General features: G+C 47.6%; 1 protein-coding gene across 1 annotated transcript; it reads right to left on the minus strand.

Moving 5' to 3' along the window:
• On the minus strand, positions 1-27474 carry LOC311225966 (NXPE family member 3-like; the record flags this gene model as incomplete). The annotated part of the gene is made up of 5 exons (XM_084311352.1): positions 1-554; positions 6871-7077; positions 9734-9804; positions 12144-12445; positions 27157-27474. The coding sequence occupies 5 exons, from the start codon at positions 27472-27474 to the stop codon at positions 1-3; spliced, it is 1452 nt and encodes a 483-aa protein (XP_084167478.1).
• Positions 27475-27898: the final 424 nt, after the last annotated feature.

Below are 27898 nucleotides of genomic sequence, written 5' to 3' on the forward strand. Positions count from 1 at the left end.
TTACACCTTCTTCTGCGGGCAAACGTAGGACAGCAGAACGTCGATCATGTTCTTGATGATGGGGGGCTGAGGGTGGAGGCTGTGGGGCAGGTGGTGGGCCAATGTCATGTCCCAGGCGTCCACCAGGTGGACCCTCAGCCCCTTGAACATGGCGCGGAGAACCCTGTCACGCTGCAGCGAGAACCAGTCGCTGTTGGTTATGGTCTCGTAGAGGGTGAGTGCCTTGAGGTTCGCCGTGCGGACGACCACCGTGGTCGCGGGTGAGCGGTCCAGGAGGCGCGCCACCGCTCTCCGGATGTTCCTCAGCCGGCGGATGTAGAACTCGACCGGGAGCGTGCCGAAATGGGACCAGACGCTGAGGACCACCACCGCGTGCGCGCCCCCGACCATGCCGTCGATCTCGTTGGCCGCGTAGCGTAGCTGACTGGTCGGAACGTTGTTGAAGCGGATCGGGGGGCCGTGGCAGCGGTACGTCACCAGGATGTTGCGGCCGGTGTCCACCGCCATGAACGGCCCCACCTGCCTGTCATTGTGCAGGTTGATCTCCTTCAGCTCTGAAATTGACAACATAAATGGTAAATAGACTGCATTCATACAACAGCTTTTATCCAAATCGCTTTACCATTTGTTCCTCACAATCACCCGTTCACTCGCACATTCATTCACACACCGACGGCGGAGACGACCATGCAAAGTGCCAACCTGCTCATCGGGAGCAGTTAGGGGTAAAGACTCTGGCAGGAGCACTTGTGGTAACATAGATAACAGGGTGGGGGTTAGATCCTGGGGGCAATTTAAACTGACTGGTCTACGCTAAACATCGTAAATAGTTCACCAGAGAACGCTGTGTAGTCACCAGGCCAAAGCTGGGGGTGACAGTGGCATCAGATAACAGCAGAAACAGGAACAGCCAACCAACCCCCACTATGTTAAACTGTATCGCCAACAGGAACCAACCCCCCACCAGAGTAACTGCTTATCTGTGAAACTCAGAGCCACATTCCAGGGGTCTGAGTGGGGCCGCTGAGGTCAGAAGATCCTTAAGACTTAAGAAAGAGCATATTGGATGTATATGGTGTATACAACAGGATATTAATGTGTAGAAATGTTCATCATGAATTTCACACAATACAAATAGGAACATGTCAGTCATATTTCATAAATCAAGGTAAAAGGTTTAACTATCTGTAGCACATTAGTGCTTAGTGTCAACTGAAGGACACATTGAATATCACACTAATCTGACTTATTAGATAAAAAAGGGATATTTTAATGTCATTACAAATTCAACTGTCTGTGAAGATAATTAAATATGTTCTGCTAATTCTCTGTTGAAATGTTTATATAAATAATCTGCAAATCTCTATATCATTAGTTCAGTCTGGTAAATACAGGTTTTGTCATCTTATATAGAATGTTTGGTATTAAACTATGGATAACGACTACATTGTTTTAGTTCTGGATATATGTAACTCATTACACTGAAGATAAATCTTATAAATGTTTAATTATTCAACTGCCCATACAAGAAATGACTCTTGAGGAATTAGCCTCTCTGCCACAAACAGCAGGACGCCGGGTGTGAAAATGACATGACCATATTTGGAAGAGGCAGACCCAGGCCTCTTGGTTTAGTATCAAGACACCTGATTGGAACAACTCCATATTTAGATGAAACTGTGATTGGTTAAACCCAGTCTAAACTTGTGAGGTCATGGCTAGTATAAAAACCAGAACACAGTGTTAATTCAGGAGGCCAGACACCCCCGTCTGAGCCTCCAACCGCCGCGCCCACCAGAGAATGTGCTTTGCAAATACGTAAGTAAACCATGGAACCACTGTTTTGTGTTGTATAGTGTAAATGTAAAGGTAGTTAATCTTGGACCAGGTGAACCATGTGATTGCACAGTACATTCCTTTAATTTACAAACATGACTAATATGTGTGTACAGACTTGTTTGATGTGAACAGCCAATATGATGGGCTCAAAGTATGTATAAGCATCAACAACCCTTTGTGCATCATGTTTGATGGAATATGAAATAATCCCTGTATGTAATAACCTGCTCTCTACACCTTTTGGGCCTCTGGCAATAAATATTATTTTGAATCCTAGTTCGGTTGTCCTGACTGCACAGTTTATTTCCCCGTCATAAGGGGGAACCATTCCACATTCTATTTCCTCCATCCAGCTTAGCAAACCTGTGTATACTGTAATTAACCTAGAAATGTACATGGAATATACGACACACTCATTCAAGGGTACTACGACTATGCTTGCACCTCATGGTACCAAAGCACCTCAAAGGCGCTAAAAACTAAATTACAAACATCACAAAACAAACTGGTCAGACTACTGCTTGACCTTACTCCTAGAACCCACCTCACCCCTGCCCACTTTGACAACCTAGGATGGCTTAGAGTAGACGACAGAGTACAGCAACTTGCAATGGGCCTGGTCTACAAGATACACTAAGATAAGATAAGATAAGATATTCCTTTATTGATCCCCTTGGGGAAATTCAGGCATCATAGCAGCATGGGGGGGGAGGGGGGGGGGGGTACAGGTAGTAAAACAACACAGTGTACAGGTAGTAAAAAACAACACAGGCAGTGTAAACAATTGATCAATATGGTCAATATAATTACTATCTGACTAGCTGAAGAAATATTCACATTATTCACAGTGTCACATAAGGTGCAGTATGCATAAGGTAGTGTTATAATTTACTATCTACTGAGTATACATTATTCACAGTATCACGGTATCCACTGAAATATACATTATTCACAGTATCACAGTATCCACATAAGGTGCAGTAAGCCTAAGGTAGTGTAGGTTGTCCTCCTTGGGTTCCTATGAGTCCCAGGTCAATGTCTGGTAGCAGTCGCTGTCGCTGCCCCCTGTTGTGGAGCCTGGAGGCTGCTAGTCGCTGCCCACTGTTGTGGAGCCTGATGGCCGCTGGTATGAAGGACTGTCCGAGGCGGTTAGTTGAGTGTCGGGGGGGAATGAGTCTGTGGCTGAACGAGCTTCTCATCTTGACTAGCTCGTCGTAGAGGGGGTGGTAGGGGTTCTCCATGATGGCAGTCAGCTTCCTTATCATCCCCCTCTCTGCCATCACCTCGAGTCTAGGTAGCTCGACTCCCACCACGGAGCTAGCCTTCCTCACCAGCTTGTTGAGCTTGTTGGTGTCCCTTGAGTTGATGTAGCCTCCCCAGCATGCCACAGCATAGAAGAGGATGCTGGCCACAACAGACTGGTAAAAAGACTGCAGCAGTCTGTTGCACACATTGAAGGACCTGAGTCTCCTCAGGAAAAACAGCCTGCTCTGTCCCTTCCTGTAGAGGGCCTCTGTGTTGTCCGACCAGTCCAGTTTATTGTTCAGGTGTACCCCAAGGATCTTGTATGAGTCCACCATCTCCACATCCACCCCTCGGATGGAGATGGGAATCGGGGGGGGCCTCTTCTTGCCCCTCCGGAAGTCCACCACCAGCTCCTTGGTCTTACTGGTGTTGAGTTGGAGGTGGTTGCTGTCGCTCCACCCCACGAAGCTCTCCACCAGGGCTCTGTACTCCTCCTCATCATCGTCGGCGATGTAGCTTACGATGGAGGAGTCGTCTGAGAACTTCTGCAGGTGGCACCCGCTTGAGTTGCGGCAGAAGTCTGAGGTGTAGAGGGTGAAGAGGAAGGGTGACAGCACAGTTCCTTGGGGGGCGCCGGTGTTGCTCACCAGTACGTCAGACTGACTGTCCTTTAGTCTGACGTACTGTGGCCTCTCAGTGAGGTAGTCCTTGATCCAGGCCACCAAGCCGTGCTCCAGCTGCATCACGGAGAGCTTCTCTGCTAGCAGTGACGGCTGGATGGTGTTGAAGGCGCTGGAGAAATCAAAGAACATAATCCTCACTGAGCTGCGCGGCTTCTCCAGGTGCGTGTACGCTCTGTTGAGCATGTAGATGATGGCATCCTCCACCCCGATGTTTGCCTGGTATGCAAACTGCAGGGGGTCGAGGGAGTCACGCACCAGGGGCTTGAGGTGTTGCAGGACCAGTCTCTCAAACGTCTTCATGACGTGTGATGTCAGAGCAACTGGCCTGTAGTCGTTGAGGGTGCTGGGACGTCCCTTCTTGGGCACCGGGACAATGCAGGAGATCTTCCAGAGCTGGGGCACCCTCTCCAGCCTCAGGGAGAGGTTGAAAAGATGCTGGAGCGGTGCTGCCAGCTGCTCCGCACATACTACACGACTAAGGTACCCATGTACATGTCAAAATACTTCCCAAAGGTCAGTGAATACCATGACCACAACACCAGAGGGAGCTCCACAAATCATGTTAAACCCAGATTCGGCTCAAACAAGGGACTAAACACGTTTCGCAATTATGCCACATCAATGTGGAACGCCCTACCCACAGCTGTAAAGGAATGTGAATCACTACCCACATTTAAAACCACTCTCAAGGAGCACCTACGAGAGACTGCGATTCGAAACTGGCCCCTGTAAATGTCCTAACCCAACCCCCTCCAATGTACAGTAAATGTCCTAACCCAGTAATACAGAGACCTTCTTCTTGGGACCACGTAAGGTTTTGTCGATAATCCAATGTACAGTTTTCAATCAATCAATCAAGTGTCTTTCTCAAGGATACTTCGACACGCTGCCCGGGAGGAGCGGGAATCGAACCGGAAACCTCCGGATTACCAGATGACTGCTCTACCTCCTGAGCCACTGTCGCCCCTTTATTTATTTAGAAAATGGTAAATAAATGGTAAATGGTGCTTTACAATTTTTGTTCCTCACATTCGACCCATTCACTCACACATTCACTCACCGACGGGGGAGGCGACCATGCAAGGTGCCGACCTGCTCATAAGGAGCATTCTGTCTCGTTCATCTCAGTTTGGGGAGCTCCCAGCTCCGACGTTGGGAAAGCCTGCCTTTAAGGGTGCTGTAATGGGTATTTTCTTTGTTAAAATAAGTGGTCGACATGTTAAAATAATAGCTCTACATTCTGATAGCCATCACTGATATAGAGTGTCTGGTCAGTAACATGGGTCTCCCAGTCCCTCCACTCTGCAGTAAACAGCCATCACTGATACAGAGTGTCTGGTCAGTAACATGGGTCTCCCAGTCCCTCCACTCTGCAGTAAACAGCCATCACTGATATAGAGTGTCTGGTCAGTAACATGGGTCTCCCAGTCCCTCCACTCTGCAGTAAACAGTCATCACTGATATAGAGTGTCTGGTCAGTAACATGGGTCTCCCAGTCCCTCCGCTCTGCAGTAAACAGCCATCACTGATATAGAGTGTCTGGTCAGTAACATGGGTCTCCCAGTCCCTCCGCTCTGCAGTAAACAGCCATCACTGATATAGAGTGTCTGGTCAGTAACATGGGTCTCCCAGTCCCTCCACTCTGCAGTAAACAGCCATCACTGATATAGAGTGTCTGGTCAGTAACATGGGTATCCCAGTCCCTCCACTCTGCAGTAAACAGCCATCACTGATATAGAGTGTCTGGTCAGTAACATGGGTCTCTCAGTCCCTCCGCTCTGCAGTAAACAGCCATCACTGATATAGTGTCTGGTCAGTAACATGGGTCTCCCAGTCCCCCCACTCTGCAGTAAACAGTCATCACTGATATAGTGTGTCTGGTCAGTAACATGGGTCTCCCAGTCCCTCCACTCTGCAGTAAACAGCCATCACTGATATAGAGTGTCTGGTCAGTAACATGGGTCTCCCAGTCCCTCCACTCTGCAGTAAACAGCCATCACTGATATAGAGTGTCTGATCAGTAACATGGGTCTCCCAGTCCCTCCACTCTACAGTAAACAGCCATCACTGATATAGAGTGTCTGGTCAGTAACATGGGTCTCTCAGTCCCTCCGCTCTGCAGTAAACAGCCATCACTGATATAGAGTGTCTGGTCAGTAACATGGGTCTCCCAGTCCCGCCACTCTGCAGTAAACAGTCATCACTGATATAATGTGTCTGGTCAGTAACATGGGTCTCCCAGTCCCTCCACTCTGCAGTAAACAGCCATCACTGATATAGTGTCTGGTCAGTAACATGGGTCTCCCAGTCCCTCCACTCTGCAGTAAACAGCCATCACTGATATAGAGTGTCTGATCAGTAACATGGGTCTCCCAGTCCCTCCACTCTACAGTAAACAGCCATCACTGATATAGAGTGTCTGGTCAGTAACATGGGTCTCCCAGTCCCTCCGCTCTGCACTAAACACAAAATACATGTTCTGGTATCCCGTTCCCACTTTATGCAATTAGGAGACAGAACTCCACAATGTACCAATGTTCTGACGAGAAATAAAAACTAGTTGTAAGCACATACAAGTAAAATAATCTGCCAGTGCAGTAAACAAATTTGGCTTGGTGTTGACAGAGTCACTTATGGGGCGACAATAAGTTGGTCATGACGACAAGGTTCTCTCACTTCAGCCATTAATCGGCGTGGTTTATTATCACATTGAGCATACTAGTACATGAGACCTTCTCTCCATGAGAGGTAGATGGGAAGAGACAGAGGGGGAGTTAACATCTCCTTTTATACCTCTTACCTGGCGCCAGCATTAATAGATCTGCCTATAGCGCCCTCTTGTGGAAACAGTTATACAGTTACATGCAATCGTATACATCACATAACTTTAACACTTGGCAAGTGAAAATATCTAGCGTTCTCTCTCCCCTTAAATATATCACAGCCAATAATCACTTGCTTACCCCAGATATCACAGCCAATAATCACTTGCTTACCCTTTAAAGATATCACAGCCAATAAACACTAGCTTACTCCTTAAAGATATCACAGCCAGTAAACACTAGCTTACCCCTTAAAGATATCACAGCCAGTAAACACTTGCCTGGTAAAGCTGCATTGAAGTACTCAAACCACTGTCTTGCAGTGGAGTCACCAAAGATGTGGACCTCCTTGTCTCTCAGACACTCCGAGATGGCGGCTGCGTCGCTGAACTGGCGATCTGTGACCCCTCCGAGGGTTCTCCATGCTCCCTGATAGTAGTACCCAGAGGTCATGACCTCCAGGCTCCGTGGGTTCACCTCTGGTTTGTCTTGGAGCAAGTAAAAATAATATACATCATATCTTTATGTACAATAGTGCTGTATATGCCGTATATAATATACATTTATATATTTGTATTTACCGCATAGTTATATCCATATCTGTCTGAATATACCTGCATATAATCCTTCTATATACATACTTATACACCTGCATATGTGTAAGGGGGTAGGGATCAATTAGCCCCTTTCGTGACTGTTGATGCACGCCTTGCTTTGAATACAGCAGTTGCTGGCTCGAGCTAACTAGCCATAGGAACATTCACTCTGAAGCACTGGTTATTTACGAACTGTTTGTTCTAAATTTATCACAGAGAAATGTCAAAGGTACTCACAGATGCACGAGGGTTTCACACACAAACCGGGGTGGTTTGAAAGCCCGGCGTTGCTAATAAACATTTTAAATATTTTTTATAAACTGATTAACACTGCATTATTTCCGGCGTTGGGTGCATGATGCTCATGCGCTGTGATCATCAAATAAGTATCATGCAAGCAGGGGTGTCTCAACAGAGATACCAACTTTACATACAGACACCTAAGTCAGCTTCAAAGGAACATACACAAAGAAACAGGTTTGACCACATTAGAGTGTGATTTATCAGGCCCTGGTGCAAAGAACAGAGACAGAGGAAACCGCCCACGAAGTAGCTGGAAAAATAGATATTACAGAAAGCCGTTTTACTTTGGAAAAGTAAATTGCTATAATAGAAACCAAATACAACTTAATTTGAAATGCCAGTTATAATAAAGTATATATATTTTAATAATAACTCATTCTGTAACTAAGTAATTCAAGGATCAGGATATGCTGGGACTGAAACTGGAAAGGGGGACAGCTGACAAAGAGTATTTGCATACAAGCAGGTCAACAGCTGTGGCTCACAGAGGTGTGAGAAGTGAACTCTTCTGATAAACAGAGACACAGACAGTGGGGAGGATTTGATATGGATTAAGAATGTATTGAAAAAACTTTAAAAGGCAATTGTCTATATTCAATTTAACTTTGATTAAACAACAATTATCACTGAAATGATGTGTTCAATGAGGGGAACAGAATGATATTAAATTTGAAGTGGTTTATAGCCAAACTCACAGGATTAATGAAAGAGAACTTGCAAATAGTTGATATTAGTATTAAATAAATGTAATTATTTAGAAAGGCATGGTTTAAGACTTTAAGGAATCTAGGTAAATAATTTGAATAAGTCAAATGATGAAATGCAATCTTAATACACTGAAATGGAAATAACTAATGTGACTATAAGCTTTGTGGTTTACTCTGGCACAAACTAGTAATGTTTTATGTTGACATGCGTGTCCTTGAGATAAGTACATTAATATCTATGTATCATGTTTAGTAAATGTAATAGTGACAATGATTAGGCCTTAAAATCATTTGGTAAGAAATGCTGTCGCAGAGCCGTTAATGAGAGTTGTATGGGTTATATGCAGGTGTATAAGTAGATATATAGAAGGATTATATGCAGGTATATTCAGATAGATATGGAGATATATATACATATACATACACTGTATCTATATACACAATATGTATATAGATACTGTACTGTATAGGACTGTGATGCTCTGTATCCCCCCCTCCCCCATGCTGCTTTGACACCCGAATTTCCACAAGGGGATTAATAAAGGATCATTGTATCTTATCTTATATATATGCAGTGAATATAAATATATAAATGTATATATACCATATATACAGCACTACTGTACATGCTATCATACAGTTTATCCCCTACCTGGTCGTTGCGCACTCTACCCCTACCGTCGGTCTGGGAGGGCGAAGACTATCACATGCTTCCTCCGACACATGTGTAGCCAATCCCCACTTCTTTTCACCTGGCAGCGCGGACTCTCACTGGGAGAGTGTAACGTGTGGAGGCGCCCTGACCGACCTGTAGGAGTCGCTGTTTTACAACGACCAAGACCCACCCTCGCTGGCTTCCCACCCGCTGACACTGCCAATTGTGTTAGTATGGACGGTCGACCAAGCCGGAAGTACCACAGCTGGATTCGATCCCACTGTCTCTGTGGTGGTAGACAGACGCGTAGTCCGCTGCGCTACCCGGCCACCCATTCAATCTTTATTTTACCTGGAAAGATCATTGAGAGCAGCTCTCATTTACAACAACGTAGAGAGGAACAAGACATAATACAGAAACTATATAGAAAAAGAAAAGTCAATCAATTAAACAATTCAAATCAATCAAAACAACTACAGGCTGAGGTGAAATAGTCGGCCGTTATAGATGTAAACTGACCAATGGATACTAAAGTATTGAGTTTTAAGGTGCTTTGCAAGTATGATTACTATGATTACAGTGTCACAGCACAGTGTGGCTGTCATGGTGGTACAGCATTCAGGGAGATCAAAGGTAAACGGTGCATTTATACAACAGCTTTTATCCAAAGCGCTTTACAATTCTGTTCCTCACAATCACACATTCACTCACACTTTCACACACTGACGGCGGAGGCGACCATGCAAGGTGCCAACCTGCTCATTGGGAGCAGTTAGGGGTTAAGTGTCTTGCTCAAGGACACTTTGACACTGTGCCCGGGAGGAGCGGGAATCGAACCGGGAAACTTCCTATTACCAGACGACCGCTCTACCTCCTGCTGTACCTTTCTCCTCTGGAGAGACCATCACACTGTTGATCCCTGAAGCAGGAATAGAGACCTTCATGTTGACACCACTGAGGAGGAAACAACGAGACAGAAATTAGATGATTATGTTATATTATTGAGATTCAGAAATGTGGTGTGCATGTGTACATGTTCTCCAATCCCATTAGATTAGATTAAAATGTATTGTCATCATACAGCACAAGCACAGTACAATGAAAATAAGTTATAGACATATATCAATTTGTACTACTGAGAAATCAAATGCAAATGCAAAGACACACAATAAAGCACAAATCACATGGAATCTATTCTTTTCAATTCTGATTTGGGCCACTTTCAAATGTGGTCGTGAATCAAATAGGTCAGATATTTTGCAATGTGACCTCAGTCTGAAAAGTCATGTGACCAATTTCTTTTTGAATGATGTGAACAGACAAACAAAAGAAATCAGATCAGATCTGAGCAATGAATCAGAATTGAGCACTAATAATAATAATAATAATAACGACAATTAATTACATTTTATATAGCGCTTTTCTAGACACTCAAAGCGCTCCCCACAATGTAGGGTGGAAATTGCCTCCTTCACCACCACTGGTAGCACCCAACCTTGGGGTACGCAGGCTCACACATCTGACCATACACTGGCACCAGGCACACATCACACTACACAATGACTACCATACAATGGCACCAGGCACACATCACACTACACAATGACTACCATACACTGGCACCAGGCACGCATCACACTACACACTGACTACCATACACTGGCACCAGGCACACATCACACTACACACTGACTACCATACACTGGCACCAGGCACGCATCACACTACACACTGACTACCATACACTGGCACCAGGCACACATCACACTACACACTGACTACCATACACTGGCACCAGGCACACAGCACACTACACAATGACTACCATACACTGGCACCAGACACACAGCACACTACACAATGGCTACCATACACTGGCACCAGGCACACAGCACACTACACAATAGCTACCATATACTGGCACCAGGCACACAGCACACTACACAATGACTACCATACACTGGCACCAGACACACAACACACTACACAATGACTACCATACACTGGCACCAGGCACACATCACACTACACAATGACTACCATACACTGGCACCAGGCACACATCACACTACACAATGTCTACCATACACACATCACACTACACAGTACACACTGACTACCATACACTGGCACCAGGCACACATCACACTACACACTGACTACCATACACTGGCACCAGGCACACATCACACTACACACTGACTACCATACACTGGCACCAGGCACACATCACACTACACACTGACTACCATACACTGGCACCAGGCACACATCACACTACACACTGACTACCATACACTGGCACCAGGCACACATCACACTACACAATGACTACCATACACTGGCCAGGAACGTCGGGGAACCCCCTACTCTTTACGATAGGCGTCCTGGGTTCTTTAACGACCGAAATTGAGTCAGGACCTCGGTTTAGCGTCTCACCCTAGGTGTCCCTAGCACCATAACAGGGGCGTTGTTACTGACTATAGTCCAGAGGACAGAGTGCCCCCTGCTGGACAACAACACCACTTTCCCTTGACCGGGGCTCGAACCGGTGATCTTCCGATCATGAGTCCGTAGCTCTGCTCATGTAGCCACGCTGCCGAATAACTAAGGCTTGCAGTGTGAAACGTAGGTCAAGCGAGCGCTGCGGCGCAGTGTCACGTCACCCGGTTCTCTCTCCCCCTCCCTTCTCTCTCCCCCTCTCTTCTCTCTCCCCCTCTCTTCTCTCTCCCCCTCCCTTCTCTCTCCCCCTCTCTTCTCTCTCCCCCTCTCTTCTCTCTCCCCATCCCTTCTCTCGCCCCCTCCCTTCTCTCTCCCCCTCTCTTCTCTCTCCCCCTCTCTTCTCTCTCCCCCTCCCTTCTCTCTCCCCCTCCCTTCTCTCTCCCCCTCTCTTCTCTCTCCCCCTCTCTTCTCTCTCCCCCTCTCTTCTCTCTCCCCCTCCCTTCTCTCTCCCCCTCCCTTCTCTCCCATCCCTTCTCTCTCCCCCTCCCTTCTCTCTTCTCTCTCCCCCTCGCTTCTCTCTCCCCCTCCCTTCTCTCTCCCCCTCCCTTCTCTCTCCCCCTCCCTTCTCTCCCATCCCTTCTCTCTCCCCCTCCCTTCTCTCTCCCCCTCCCTTCTCTCTCCCCCTGGCTTCTCTCTCCCCCTCCCTTCTCTCTCCCCCTCCCTCCTCTCTCCCCTCCCTTCTCTCTCCCCCTCCCTTCTCTCTCCCCCTCCCTTCTCTCTCCCCCTCCCTCCTCTCTCCCCTCCCTTCTCTCTCCCCCCCTCTCTTCTCTCTCCCCCTCGGGTTCATTCACCTCTTAAAAAGCATGTCCTCCTTGGGCCTGAGGTTCTGCCTGAACCCTCCGCGGACGTGCATGCTCCTGGTGTGGCAGCCCAGCTGCTGGGGCCTGTAGCAGAACCAGGGCTCCCCCTGGTGGAGGTCCGTGAAGTTGCACAGCGGCCGCGGCCCAGGCGGCAGGCAGACGTTGCAGACGGTGCTCTCGCTCTGTGAGCCGGAGCGGAACAGGCTCTTGAAGAAGATGCGGTCCGGCTGCTCGCTCGTCAGCCTGCTCAGCACGGAGACGGCCTCGCTGGGATGGACCAGCGTCACCTCCACCTGCAGGTTCAGGTTCAAGTTACAGTACAGCAACTTGCAATGGGCCTGGTCTACAAGATACACTACACGACCAAGGTACCCATGTACATGTCAAAATATTCCCAAAGGTCAGTGAATACCACGATCACAACACCAGAGGGAGCCCCTACAAATCACTACCCACTTTCAAAACCACTCTAAAAGAACACCTACGGGCTACGGGAGACTGCAATTTGAAACTGGCCCCCTCCAATGTACAGTAAATGACCAAGTATGGTTTTGTCAATATTCCAATGTACAGTTTTGCTTGTACAGTTGTACAGTGTTCCCCACCCACCCCTCCCAGAAAAAAATTGAAAATCAGGCGGAGAAAAAGAGGATAAAAAAGAATAAAGACCAAACACTACACAAAATATACAATATACAACTACGAACTAAAGTACACAATAAAGTACAAATGCAAACAATGAAGTACAAAATGCAAACTTTCTAAAATGTTAAAATGCAGAAATTAGGTAGAGATGTGCAGACATGACAAAAAAAATATCATTGATTAGAGCAAGCATTACCGCTGATATAGATCTGGCTGTGAGTGAAAACCCACCTGAGATAACTATGGGGGAATTCACATGTATTACATTACCTGACCTCTGTAAGATTGTCTCTGAGTGTAATTCCGCCACCTCCTGCCTCGATCCTATACCAACAGCATTTCTCAAGCGGGTGTTCGATAGTGTCTCAAATCATGTCCTTGAAATCATAAATATGTCTCTTCAAACAGGCACTTTTCCAGATGCATTTAAAACGGCTGTAGTAAAACCACTACTAAAGAAAACAAACTTAGATGTAAACGAACTAAAAAGCTATAGGCCAATATCGAACCTTCCATTTATCAGCAAGATATTAGAAAAGATAGTCTCAGTACAAATAAACTCCTTTCTCAAAGATAATAACATCATGGAGGAATTACAATCAGGTTTCAGAACAAATCACAGCACTGAAACTGCCCTTACCAAAATAGTTAGCGACCTCAGGCTAAACTCCGATGCTGGCAAAGTCTCAATTCTTGTCCTATTGGACCTTAGTGCAGCGTTCGATACGATTGACCATAATATCTTGATCAGTCGTCTTGAAAGACTGGTTGGCTTTTCCGATCATGTACTAAATTGGCTCATAACATACATTAAGGGGAGCAGGTTCTATGTTAAGCTTGGAGACAATGTATCCGAGGAACATGACAGCAGCTTTGGAGTTGCACAAGGAAGCTGCCTTGGTCCATTACTCTTCTCACTATATATGCTGCCCCTCGGGGACATCATTCGAGACCACAATGTATGCTTCCATAGTTATGCTGATGATACACAACTATATATCTCCGCAGAACCAAATAACACTACAGCCATACAGTCCATTACAAATTGTCTGTTAGCAATAAACAAGTGGATGAACAATAACTTCCTAAAATTAAACGAAAGCAAGACCGAAATCCTATTGATCGGCCCAAAAGCGAAAAGGGAAGTGCTGTGTGAAAACCTGGGGAGTCTGTCATCCTATGTAAAGACTGAGGTTACAAGCCTAGGTGTCATTTTGGACTCAGACCTGACCTTTAAGTCTCATATAAATAAGGCCATGAAAACGTCATTCTTCCACCTAAGGAACATAGCGAAAGTAAGACCTTTCGTAAATAAAAAGGATGCAGAGAAACTTATTCATGCTTTTGTATCAAGTCGGCTTGACTATTGTAATGCACTGTTCACTGGTCTTCCCAAAGCAACCATTGGGAAGCTTCAGCTTATCCAAAACTCTGCAGCTCGATTACTAACTCATACAAGGAGAAGAGAACATATCACTTCAGTCCTGGCCACTCTGCACTGGCTTCCAATAACTCATAGAATTGATTTTAAGGTCCTTTTCCTAACATATAAAGCTCTTAATGAGCAAGGCCCAAAATACATAGCAAATTCCCTAGTTAGTTATCTGCCCTCAAGAACGCTACGGTCATCCACTACAGGTTTACTAGACACGCCCAGAAACCAAAAGAGGATAGGAAGTATGGCATTTGCCAACTATGCCCCAAAACTATGGAACACACTACCAACACACATCAGAAACGCCAGCTCCATACACATTTTTGAAGGAAAATTTAAAACGTACCTATACAGTCTAGCTTACAAATAGTTATGGCTTGGAAAAACCTGATGGATCCATGAGGCTAGGATAAGCCTTGTGGACCCAACTTTTTAGATGAAGGAACGGGTACATACGCACACAATACACGACCACTGATGGATCCGTAGGGCTTGGAAAAGTCTTGTGGACCCAACTCTTTAGATGAGGGAACGGGTACATATGCACACAATACGCGGCCACTGATGGGTCCATGGGGCTTGGATAAGTCCTGTGGACCCAACTCTGGCCACTGACCACATGAAGGAACGGGTACATACGCACACAATACACGGCCACTGATGGATCCATGGGACTTGGAAAAGCACTGTGGACCCAACTATGACCACTGATAAAAACGTAACTACACTAGCGTTATAAGAGCTAAACATTGCTACCTACCATACAAGTGCATTGGTTTAGTGCACTTCCGGTTGCTACTGAGCGGACATGTTTGTGCGGACCTGTTCTCCCAAACTGGTAAGCAAATGACTGTTTTTACGTTATTTTCATTTTTACGTTACTATTATTATTATTATTATTATTATTATTATTATTATTATTATTATTATTATTATTATTATTATTATTATTATTATTATTATTATTATTATTATTATTATTATTATTATTTTTATTTTTTTAAACATTGATCTTAACTGATCACTGTGACTTTATTGCTTTTATCGTTATATATGCCTATATTTGTGTACAGCACTTTGAGCTACATGACATGTATGAAAGGTGCTTTATAAATACTTACTTACTTACTTACTTACTTACTTACTTACTTACTTACTTACTTACTTACTTACATGAGGTAGGGATGTGCTGAATAATAATAATAATAACTTTATTTGTATAGCACCTTTCTTACAGGGGATTGCAGTTCAAAGTGCTTTACATCAGTAAGAAATAAGACATCAAATCTGTGTAAAACAAGCAGCAAGAGCTAAGCATAAAGTGGGATAAAATAATGCAGATATATTAATCAAATCATATCAGAACCTCACGTTCCAATAGGCTTCTTGAAGTTCTCTAATCTAGGTCATAGTATGCACCCAGCGGATAGTGGGGCATAGAAATAAAAGTTAAAATAAGTAGGGATGTCCGATATTTTTACATTTATTTAACCTTTATTTACCCAGGCAAGCAAGTAAGAACAAATTATTATTTTATTTATTGTCAAAGTATGCATAAAGTATGCAGAGTGTAACATGTGGAAGGTCACACTACCTCCCTCCAGATCCTTCCCTCGCTGTGCAGGTGCCCCGACCAAACTGTAGGAGTCGCTGTTTACAACAACCAGGACCCACCCACCAGCTTTCCCACCCCTAACACTGCCAATTGTGTTAGTATGAGCGACCAGCCAAGCTGGTAGCAACGCAGAGAGCTGGGCTCGAACCCAGCGTCTCCTGCGTTGGTGGCGAGTGCCTTGCCCACTACACCACCTAGCCGCCCCTGAATTACTGTTTTAACAGTTTAAAGTCGTCTTTACCTTCTCTGTTTGGTATCCACAGTTTAAAACCTGACAGTCTTCCCTCCTGTTTGATACCCACTTTGACCATTCGAACCTCCCACTCAGAGCAAACCTCCCTTTCAGGGCGCGGTTCCCTCTCTCAGGGCGCGGTTCTAGGCCTGGGTCTTACAGTTTTAAAGCCTGACAGTCTTTCTTGCATGATACCACACATCAATAATACCCGACAGTTTTGAACCTGTAATAAAAAACAGTAGACAGAGTAAAATAGTGCAGTGCAATAACAATAATAATAAATAATAAAGACACCAAGACTTGGTCTCTAAAGCCTTTCACATTTCCTGCTCATGGTCCCAAAACCTCCTGCCTATCTAGTACAGATGTCCAGCCTCGTATATATAAAATACAAGAGAATAAAAACATAAAGGGGAATAAAAACATGGGGAATAAAACATAGATAAATAGTGCAATGTCAATCACAGAGAAATAGTGCAGTATAATAGTGTAAAGTCAGTCAAATGCTTTGGTAAAGAGATAGACATTTTTAAAAGGCAGCTTATTAAAACCTAACGTATTGGCTTCCCTAATACTGTTGGGTAACATGTTCCACAGTTTTGGGGCGTAGTTTACAAACTGCATCACCAATCTTCTTATGACTCTTTCTGGTGACCTCTAATAGACCTGCATCTGATGATCGCAGTGTTCTGGCGGGTGCGTGTGTCATTTATTAGAGAGTCAGCAATGTTGCTGGGTCCTTGTCCATTTAGAGCTTTGTGAGGAGAAGCACCTTAAAATCAATTCTAAAAGTTACAGGAAGCCAGTGTAGAGTAGCTAAGACAGGACTAATGTGTTCCCTCCTTTTGGTATTAGTTAGTAGTCTAGCTGCAGAGTTTTAAATGAGCTGGAGTCTTTCAGTAGTTTTCTTGGGGAGACCAGTGAATAGTGCATTGCAGTAGTCTATTCGGCTAGATATAAAAGTATGAATTAGCTTCTGAATTTAGATTTATGAATGGTCGTACCTTCGCTATGTTTCTGAGATGAAAGAAAGCTATTTTGGTCACTTTGTTTAAATGGGCGTTGAAGTTCAAATCTGAGTCCAGGATGACACTGAGACTTGTCACCTCCGGTTTAATCCAAGTGGTTAAGATTCCTAGATTATATGATTTTGATTTGGGGCCAAGTAGGACTTCAGTTTTGTCCTCATTAAATTTGAGAAAGTTATCGTTCATCCATTTGTTTATTGCTGACAGACAGTTGGTAATGGAGTTTATGGCTGTCGCATCATTTGGTTCAGCAGATATGTACAATTGTGTATCGTCCGCATAGGTGTGGAAATCTATACCATACTCTCTGATGATGTTGCCGAGCGGTAGCATACAGAGAGAAAAGAGTAATGGACCTAAGCAGCATGCCTTGTGCAACCCCATAGCGACTCTTATGTTTATCTGATGTATTTTTGATAAACTCCTGTCTTGTCCTGTGTCCACCACTTTACGTTCAAGGCCTAAATGAGCCATATTGTAGGGTTGAACGTAACAGTCTCCTAGACTAATATAAAACATCCTTCCTCTGATATATGTTTTGATCCAGTTCAACATGCAGCCAGAGAAACCAAAACGCTTTTCAAGTCGATTAGGATGTTGTGATCAATAGTATCAAAAGCTGCACTGAGATCTAATAGGATAAGGATGGAGAGTTGAGTCTGAGGTCACTAATTACCTTGTGAGTGCAGTTTCCGTACTGTGGTATCTTCTGAAACCTGACTGAAAGACTTCTAAGATGTTGTTTTCTTTAAGATAGGAATTTATTTGGACTGAGACTATTCTTTCCAATATTTTACTGATAAATGGTAAATTTGATATTGGTCTGTGGTTTGCTACTGTGTTGCTCACCTTCTCGCTCTGTTCCTTTAAGCCTACTCGCTCTGTTCCTTTAGTTTTCTGTTAATCAATTGCATTCTCCTCACCTCACTAGCCCCCACCCTCGCGTTCGTTTGCTCTTCAGCAGCCACACCCTTGGACTACCTGTCATTATGTGTTTGATTGGTCTGGTGCCGAACACACACTTCTAGTTCGATTATCAATTACCTCCCGCACCTGATGTGTATTCTAATTAGCACCCCTGTGGGCTTTAAGTACCTCGCTCTTCCCCTCTAGCCTTGTCGGGTCGTTCCGTATCATATCTCTATCACCAAGACTCCTTCGGGAGGTTCTCTGTCTGTTATGCTGTTTTCATCTCCGGCGTGAGATGCGCTCTAGCCTTCGCCTCCTGTCGCCGTTTGCCTGGAAGGAGACACTGGACTGCGCTCTCTAAACTTCCACGGGAGGTATTCCAGTGTTCCACTTCAGACCTCCGCGCAGCAGACGTCCAGACGCGCATCCAGACCTCTGCGCCAGATGCGCTCTAGCCTTCGCCTCCTGTCGCCGTTTGCCTGGAAGGAGACACTGGACTGCGCTCTCTAAACTTCCACGGGAGGTATTCCAGTGTTCCACTTCAGACCTCCGCGCAGCAGACGTCCAGACGCGCATCCAGACCTCTGCGCCAGATGCACTCAAGCCTTCGCCACCTGTCGCCGTTTGCCTGGAAGGAGACACCGCACTGCGCTCTCTAAACCTCTACGGGAGGTATTCCGGTGTTCCACTCCAGACCTCCGTGCAGCAGATGCGCTCTCCGTACCGGCGCGTACTCAAAGCAGACGCGCACCATCCAGACCTCCGAGCCTGGCGCGCTCTTCCGCGCAGACGCGCTCTTCACTCCAGACGCGCATTCAGACGCACTCCAGATGCGTCCTCCGTACCGGCGCGTACTCCTAGCAGACGCGCACCCCTCAGACCTCCGCGCCAGATGCGCCCTCCTTACCGGCGCGTACTCCAAGCAGTCGCGCACCACTCAGACCTCCGCTTGGACAACCCGTTCCCCGTGGCGACGCGCTCGCCCTGTTGATCCTGCTCTCTTTACGCACAGCGCCTGGGTGAGTTTTGCAAGACTGTCTTTGACCCTATTCGTTTTTCGTGTGTTTAAGACACTGAAGATATCCTGCTTTTTGTCAGACTGTCACTCACCCAGTGTCAGCTTTTTGGATTGTTCATTGGGATAATATTTGCTTTAACATCGCTCACTGTGTGTTTTCACACCGAAGATATTATCACTTGGATTATTGTTTGGACTTCGCTGACTGTGTGTATTCACACCGAAGATACTGTCACTTGGATTATTATTGGGACTTCGCTCACAGTGTTTATTTGCACCGAAGATTCTATCACGTGGATTTGTGTTTGGGACGTTACTCACAGTGTGTATTTACACCGAAGATTCAGTCACTTGGATTACTCTGTTTTGGGACAAGTCACTTCTCCTGTCACCTGCTCTGTTCCCAACTGTACTCTGAGCTAACCCGCTCCCTCTCTCCCTCTCGGTCCCGTTTACCACCTCGGAGAGCTGCCGAGAGGAATCTGTAGAGCGGCTCTGACGTCACCGTCTGCTTCCCCAGACGAACCATCCCGGGAGAAGCTGCAGAGCAGCAACTTTCATCTATGCTTGAATCCCAGTCTTTGTCTGTTTTCCCCTCCTAGTCATCCTAGTCCTCCCTGTCTAGTCCTTCCAGTCCTCCCTCTCCCCAGCCCGCTTCCGCGAGCCTCTGTCCCTGTTTCCCCACTCTAGTCCTCCTAGCCCTCCCTGTCCAGTCCTCCTAGTCCTCCTAGTCATCCCGTCCGGTCCTCCTATGACTCCCTGTTTCCTGCCCTAGTCCCTTGCCCTGGTCCTGTTCCCTTAGCCTTCCCCTTAGCCAGCTCGCCTCCTAAAGGCACTGTGCCCTTTTCCCATTTCTTGTTTTCCAGTAATTTGTGTTCTCCCTTAAAGGGACAGTGCCGTTTTCTGTGTGTTTCAATAAATGCCCAGTTCTTGGCTTACTCTCATACCTGTCTTGTGTTGTGCGATTGGGGTCGGTTACAAACCATAACAGTACGACCCGACCAATCGACGACCCCAGCCAGCACAGACGGTGTATGTTGAGTTTGCCTTTTTTTTTGTTAGCCCTGTTAGCTTCCCTGTTAGCCCTGTTAGCTCCCCTGTTAGCTTGTTGGTCTCCCCTGTTAGCTCCCCTGTTAGCCTGTTAACTCCCCTGTTTGCTTCCCTGTTAGCCTCGTTAGCTCCCCTGCAGCTTGTAGGGCCTCTACTACCAGCATGGCCCCAGTCTGCTAGCTTTGCCCCGGCTGCTAGCACAGCCTCTATGTTAATGCAGCCCTTGCTGCTGGCATAGGCCCTGTAGCTAGCCATGCCCAGGCAGCTAACCCAGTCCCTCAGCATGGCCCCAGTCTGCTAGCTTTGCCCCGGCTGCTAGCACAGCCTCTATGTTAATGCAGCCCTTGCTGCTGGCATAGGCCCTGTAGCTAGCCATGCCCAGGCAGCTAACCCAGTCCCTCTGCATGGCCCCAGTCTGCTAGCTTAGCCCCGGCTGTTAGCACAGCCTCTATGTTAATGCAGCCCTTGCAGCTAGCATAGGCCCTGTAGCTAGCCATGCCCAGGCAGCTAACCCGGTCCCTCTGCATGGCCTCCACTTTTTGTGTAGTTTTCCCACTGCTAGGACTGCCCTTTCAGCTAGCAAGGTCAGTTTTCTCCCACTGCTAGGACTGCCCTTTCAGCTAGCAAGGTCAGTTTTTTCCCACTGCTAGGACTGCCCTTTCAGCTAGCAAGGTCAGTTTTTCCCACTGCTAGGACTGCCCTTTCAGCTAGCAAGGTCAGTTTTTCCCACTGCTAGGACTGCCCTTTCAGCTAGCAAGGTCAGTTTTCTCCCACTGCTAGGACTGCCCTTTCAGCTAGCAAGGTCAGTTTTCCCACTGCTAGGACTGCCCTTTCAGCTAGCAAGGTCAGTTTTCCCACTGCTAGGACTGTCCTTTCAGCTAGCAAGGTCAGTTTTTTCCCACTGCTAGGACGGCCCTTTCAGCTAGCAAGGTCAGTTTTCCCACTGCTAGGACTGCCCTTTCAGCTAGCAAGGTCAGTTTTCTCCCACTGCTAGGACTGCCCTTTCGGCTAGCAAGGTCAGTTTTTCCCACTGCTAGGACTGCCCTTTCAGCTAGCAAGGTCAGTTTTCTCCCACTGCTAGGACTGCCCTTTCAGCTAGCAAGGTCAGTTTTCTCCCACTGCTAGGACTGCCGCTTCAGCTAGCAAGGTCAGTTTGCCCCACTGCTAGGACTGCCCCTTCAGCTAGCAAGGTCAGTTTTCTCCCACTGCTAGGACTGCCCCTTCAGCTAGCAAGGTCAGTTTGCTCCCACTGCTAGGACTGCCCCTTCAGCTAGCAAGGTCAGCGCAGCAGATGCGCTCTCCGTACCGGCGCGTACTCAAAGCAGACGCGCACCATCCAGACCTCCGAGCCTGGCGCGCTCTTCCGCGCAGACGCGCTCTTCACTCCAGACGCGCATTCAGACGCACTCCAGATGCGTCCTCCGTACCGGCGCGTACTCCTAGCAGACGCACACCCCTCAGACCTCCGCGCCAGATGCGCCCTCCTTACCGGCGCGTACTCCAAGCAGTCGCGCACCACTCAGACCTCCGCTTGGACAACCCGTTCCCCGTGGCGACGCGCTCGCCCTGTTGATCCTGCTCTCTTTACGCACAGCGCCTGGGTGAGTTTTGCAAGACTGTCTTTGACCCTATTCGTTTTTCGTGTGTTTAAGACACTGAAGATATCCTGCTTTTTGTCAGACTGTCACTCACTTTCAGCTAGCAAGGTCAGTTTTCTCCCACTGCTAGGACTGCCCTTTCGGCTAGCAAGGTCAGTTTTTCCCACTGCTAGGACTGCCCTTTCAGCTAGCAAGGTCAGTTTTCTCCCACTGCTAGGACTGCCCTTTCAGCTAGCAAGGTCAGTTTTCTCCCACTGCTAGGACTGCCGCTTCAGCTAGCAAGGTCAGTTTGCCCCACTGCTAGGACTGCCCCTTCAGCTAGCAAGGTCAGTTTTCTCCCACTGCTAGGACTGCCCCTTCAGCTAGCAAGGTCAGTTTGCTCCCACTGCTAGGACTGCCCCTTCAGCTAGCAAGGTCAGTTTTCTCTCACTGCTAGGACTGCCCCTTCAGCTAGCAAGGTCAGTTCCCCACAGCTAGGACTGTCCCTCCAGCTAGCTTGTTCTCTCATGCTGGTCCAGCCCTGTCTGCCAGCCTAGCTCCAGCAGCTAGCGCAGCCTCTATGTTGATGTAGCAGTACAGCTAGCATAGGCCCTGTAGCTATCAGTGCCCTGGCAGCTACCCTTCCCCTCTGCTAGCCCCTTCCCTGTTCCCCTCTCCAGTGCCCCTGGTCCAGCCCTGTCTGCCAGCCTAGCTCCGGCAGCTAGCGCAGCCTCTATGTTAATGTAGCGGTACAGCTAGCATAGGCCCTGTAGCTATCAGTGCCCTGGCAGCTACCCTTTCCCTCTGCTAGCCCCTTCCCTGTTCCCCTCTCCAGTGCCCCTGTTCCAGCCCTGTCTGCCAGCCTAGCTCCGGCAGCTAGCGCAGCCTCTATGTTGATGTTGCATTACAGCTAGCATAGGCCCTGTAGCTATCAGTGCCCTGGCAGTTACCCCTCAGCTCCTCTGGTTACCCCTCAGCTCCTCTAGTTACCCCTCAGCTCCTCTGGTTACCCCTCAGCTACCCTACTTACCCCTCAGCTACCCTGGTTACCCCTCGGCTGCCTTGTTCCTTGCTAGCCCCACTTTTGTTGTAGCTTCCCCTGCTAGCATGGCCCGGTACTTTTTGTTTGTTGCCTTGTTTTGTCCCCTGCCGCTCTGTCTGTATTTTTGGGTCGCCGGGTGGCTCCCGTGGAGGGGGGGGTACTGTGAGGTTTTGTCCGTTGCTCACCTTCTCGCTCTGTTCCTTTAAGCCTACTCGCTCTGTTCCTTTAGTTTTCTGTTAATCAATTGCATTCTCCTCACCTCACTAGCCCCCACCCTCGCGTTCGTTTGCTCTTCAGCAGCCACACCCTTGGACTACCTGTCATTATGTGTTTGATTGGTCTGGTGCCGAACACACACTTCTAGTTCGATTATCAATTACCTCCCGCACCTGATGTGTATTCTAATTAGCACCCCTGTGGGCTTTAAGTACCTCGCTCTTCCCCTCTAGCCTTGTCGGGTCGTTCCGTATCATATCTCTATCACCAAGACTCCTTCGGGAGGTTCTCTGTCTGTTATGCTGTTTTCATCTCCGGCGTGAGATGCGCTCTAGCCTTCGCCTCCTGTCGCCGTTTGCCTGGAAGGAGACACTGGACTGCGCTCTCTAAACTTCCACGGGAGGTATTCCAGTGTTCCACTTCAGACCTCCGCGCAGCAGACGTCCAGACGCGCATCCAGACCTCTGCGCCAGATGCGCTCTAGCCTTCGCCTCCTGTCGCCGTTTGCCTGGAAGGAGACACTGGACTGCGCTCTCTAAACTTCCACGGGAGGTATTCCAGTGTTCCACTTCAGACCTCCGCGCAGCAGACGTCCAGACGCGCATCCAGACCTCTGCGCCAGATGCACTCAAGCCTTCGCCACCTGTCGCCGTTTGCCTGGAAGGAGACACCGCACTGCGCTCTCTAAACCTCTACGGGAGGTATTCCGGTGTTCCACTCCAGACCTCCGCGCAGCAGATGCGCTCTCCGTACCGGCGCGTACTCAAAGCAGACGCGCACCATCCAGACCTCCGAGCCTGGCGCGCTCTTCCGCGCAGACGCGCTCTTCACTCCAGACGCGCATTCAGACGCACTCCAGATGCGTCCTCCGTACCGGCGCGTACTCCTAGCAGACGCGCACCCCTCAGACCTCCGCGCCAGATGCGCCCTCCTTACCGGCGCGTACTCCAAGCAGTCGCGCACCACTCAGACCTCCGCTTGGACAACCCGTTCCCCGTGGCGACGCGCTCGCCCTGTTGATCCTGCTCTCTTTACGCACAGCGCCTGGGTGAGTTTTGCAAGACTGTCTTTGACCCTATTCGTTTTTCGTGTGTTTAAGACACTGAAGATATCCTGCTTTTTGTCAGACTGTCACTCACCCAGTGTCAGCTTTTTGGATTGTTCATTGGGATAATATTTGCTTTAACATCGCTCACTGTGTGTTTTCACACCGAAGATATTATCACTTGGATTATTGTTTGGACTTCGCTGACTGTGTGTATTCACACCGAAGATACTGTCACTTGGATTATTATTGGGACTTCGCTCACAGTGTTTATTTGCACCGAATATTCTATCACGTGGATTTGTGTTTGGGACGTTACTCACAGTGTGTATTTACACCGAAGATTCAGTCACTTGGATTACTCTGTTTTGGGACAAGTCACTTCTCCTGTCACCTGCTCTGTTCCCAACTGTACTCTGAGCTAACCCGCTCCCTCTCTCCCTCTCGGTCCCGTTTACCACCTCGGAGAGCTGCCGAGAGGAATCTGTAGAGCGGCTCTGACGTCACCGTCTGCTTCCCCAGACGAACCATCCCGGGAGAAGCTGCAGAGCAGCAACTTTCATCTATGCTTGAATCCCAGTCTTTGTCTGTTTTCCCCTCCTAGTCATCCTAGTCCTCCCTGTCTAGTCCTTCCAGTCCTCCCTCTCCCCAGCCCGCTTCCGCGAGCCTCTGTCCCTGTTTCCCCACTCTAGTCCTCCTAGCCCTCCCTGTCCAGTCCTCCTAGTCCTCCTAGTCATCCCGTCCGGTCCTCCTAGTCCTCCCTGTTTCCTGCCCTAGTCCCTTGCCCTGGTCCTGTTCCCTTAGCCTTCCCCTTAGCCAGCTCGCCTCCTAAAGGCACTGTGCCCTTTTCCCATTTCTTGTTTTCCAGTAATTTGTGTTCTCCCTTAAAGGGACAGTGCCGTTTTCTGTGTGTTTCAATAAATGCCCAGTTCTTGGCTTACTCTCATACCTGTCTTGTGTTGTGCGATTGGGGTCGGTTACAAACCATAACAATGCCAGTTTTAAGAGATGTGTTTATAATGTCCAGGATCAATATCTGAGGTTGTGGAGTTTGCTTCTGAGACAGTTTTACACAGTTTGCTTAGTGTGATGCATGTAAAGTTACTCATGGTTACATTGCATACTTGACTGAGATCCACCATTTTTCATCAGATTGCAACGCCGTTTTTTGCTAGACCTTCACATAAAGGTAGATAAACTAACTGTGTTCTAATTTGTGGTAGATAATCCCAAAAATAATATAAATAAAAAGTTAATCGACAAGTAATTTGATTGACAGGAGCTGGCTTGAGCTGGGTAGTGTCGTTTTTCGAAATTCCAACGCCATTCGAAAGCCCTGGGTCTCCTCTCCTCATATGACTACAAACAAAATGGCGCAGCACATTTCCTTCTGTCGATATTTGCTAGTTTCTGAATACATTTCCAAAACTCATATTTCACTAATAAACTGAAGCTAAGCTAGGTACTTAGCTGGTGATGGTGGGCCTTGTTGTCTTTCGCTGGTCGCTTCACAACCGGGGTCTAGAGTACTGTCTCTTTATGAAATATCCTCATCTTCAGCAGTGCAATCCTCTCTCCAGGTGCCCGACACAGTCCTTTGTGTTTAGCTGACAAGACGGAGACTCCCTTCACCTCCCTTCCTCCCTAGTCCTCCCACGGAGAGATCCTGCTACGCTAGTCCTTTCGACAATGCACTGCGGTCATACATCTGAGTAATATAGATTAAAGGTTCTAGAGAACTACCATCATAGGAACTGGAAGTCTGAGTATTTAGAATTGAAGGGTTATAATTAATCATTAATAATTATAAGGTTAAGGTAGCAATAGGGCAGAGCGACAGAAAAAATCAGCCGACAGCAAGAAAGCAGGAAGTAATGAGGTAGGGATGTGCAGAAATCAGGTAGGGATGTGCAGAAACGAGGTAGGGATGTGGAGAAACAAGGTAGGGATGTGGATAAACGAGGTAGGGATGTGCAGAAACGAGGTAGAGATGTGGAGAAACGAGGTAAGGATGTGCAGAAACGAGGTAAGGATGTGGAGAAACGAGGTAGGGATGTGGAGAAATCAGGTAGGGATGTGCAGAAACGAGGTAGGGATGTGGAGAAACGAGGTAGGGATGTGGAGAAACAAGGTAAGGATGTGGAGAAACGAGGTAGAGATGTGCATAAATGAGGTAGAGATGTGGAGAAACGAGGTAAGGATGTGGAGAAACGAGGTAGAGATGTGCAGAAATTGATTGATTGATTGATTGAAAACGTTATTAACAGATTGCAGAATGGGTACAATACAGTACAGCTCAATACACACAATTGTTAAGGGGATGCAGACCAGAGAAAGACTTTTGTCTTGTTTACATCAGGGTCCCCCATTTTCAATTCATCAGGACATATATGACATACATGACATACAGATAGACAGTACTGCTACATCTATACATTTATGACATACCAGATTTGCAAATACAGTACTGTTTGTGATACAAAAGGAGTCAAGAAAAGGGAGTATATACATTTGACGTAGAAACTGTACATTGGAGGAGGTTGGGTGGGGTTGTGTGGGGGGGTTGGGTACATTGGGATATTGACAACCATACTGGGTAATTTACATTAGAGGTGGTTGGGGGGGGGGGAGGGGAGAAACACTGTATAAACAAGCAAAACTGTACATTGGGGGGGGGGGGCACACACGCTGTACAAACAAGCAAAATTGTACATAGGAATATTGACAAAACCATACTAGGTAAATTACTGTACATTGGAGGGGGTTGGGTTAGGACATTTACATTTTTAAATGAGGTAGAGATGTGGAGAAACAAGGTAGGGATGTGCAGAAATGAGGTAGGGATGTGCAGAAATCAGGTAGGGATGTGCAGAAACGAGGTAGGGATGTGCAGAAATGAGGTAGGGATGTGCAGAAATCAGGTAGGGATGTGCAGAAATCAGGTAGGGATGTGCAGAAACGAGGTAGGGATGTGCAGAAACGAGGTAGGGATGTGGAGAAACGAGGTAGGGATGTGGAGAAACGAGGTAGGGATGTGGAGAAACGAGGTAGGGATGTGCAGAAACGAGGTAGGGATGTGGAGAAACGAGGTAGGGATGTGGAGAAACGAGGTAGGGATGTGGAGAAACGAGGTAGGGATGTGGAGAAACGAGGTAGGGATGTGGAGAAACGAGGTAGGGATGTGCCCACCTGTGCCCTCCCCTCCCAGAGCAAGGGGAAGAAGGCAGAGTAGGACCCATTGAGGTGGTCCACCAGCCGCCCCGCCACGCCCGCCACCAGCTCCGGGTCGTGCAGCCGAGCAACCAGGACGTCTCCCCCGTAGCGCTTGGGATTACCCTGGAAGTCGAACATCTGGATGACGGCCTCCAGCCGCTCCCCGACACGCCACCCTCTGCCTCCCTGTCGTGGGGGGGGGAGGGTGAAGCTGCTGTGCGCGGGGTCTAAGCAGGGGTGGGGCCACCCACTCGCCTCCTTCCCAAGCTTTAGCTGACAGCCCCCCACAACCATCAGAACAGGGAGGGCCGAGCCCCCCCGACCCACCCTAATGGAGGGCACCCCCCCTATTAGGGGCTTCACGGGAGGGTGACGGACCCGACCGTGCGAAGAGGCACTCAAGCAACTCAACGCAACGCGGATTCACTCGGTGCATCACAGTCACGAAAGGGGCTACCAAGCTCACGGACATAGCTATGCTGGAGCTCTCATGCTGATCACCAGCGGCCCCGCCTCCCCACACGGAGACAAACTGAGTACTTAAGTACCTGCAGTGGAAAAGGAACGAATTACCAGGTACCTAAAGCGAGTAGAGTAGAGTAGAGTAGAGTCGAGTAGGTACCATGCAATGGAAAAGAGGCATAACGGCGGAGGCGATGATGCAAGTTGCCAACCTGCTCACCGGGAGCAGTCAGGGGCTAAGTGTCTTGCTCAAGGA

This window comes from Notolepis coatsorum, assembly GCF_963971535.1.
Source record: "Notolepis coatsorum genome assembly, chromosome: 3".
NCBI lineage: Eukaryota > Metazoa > Chordata > Actinopteri > Aulopiformes > Paralepididae > Notolepis > Notolepis coatsorum.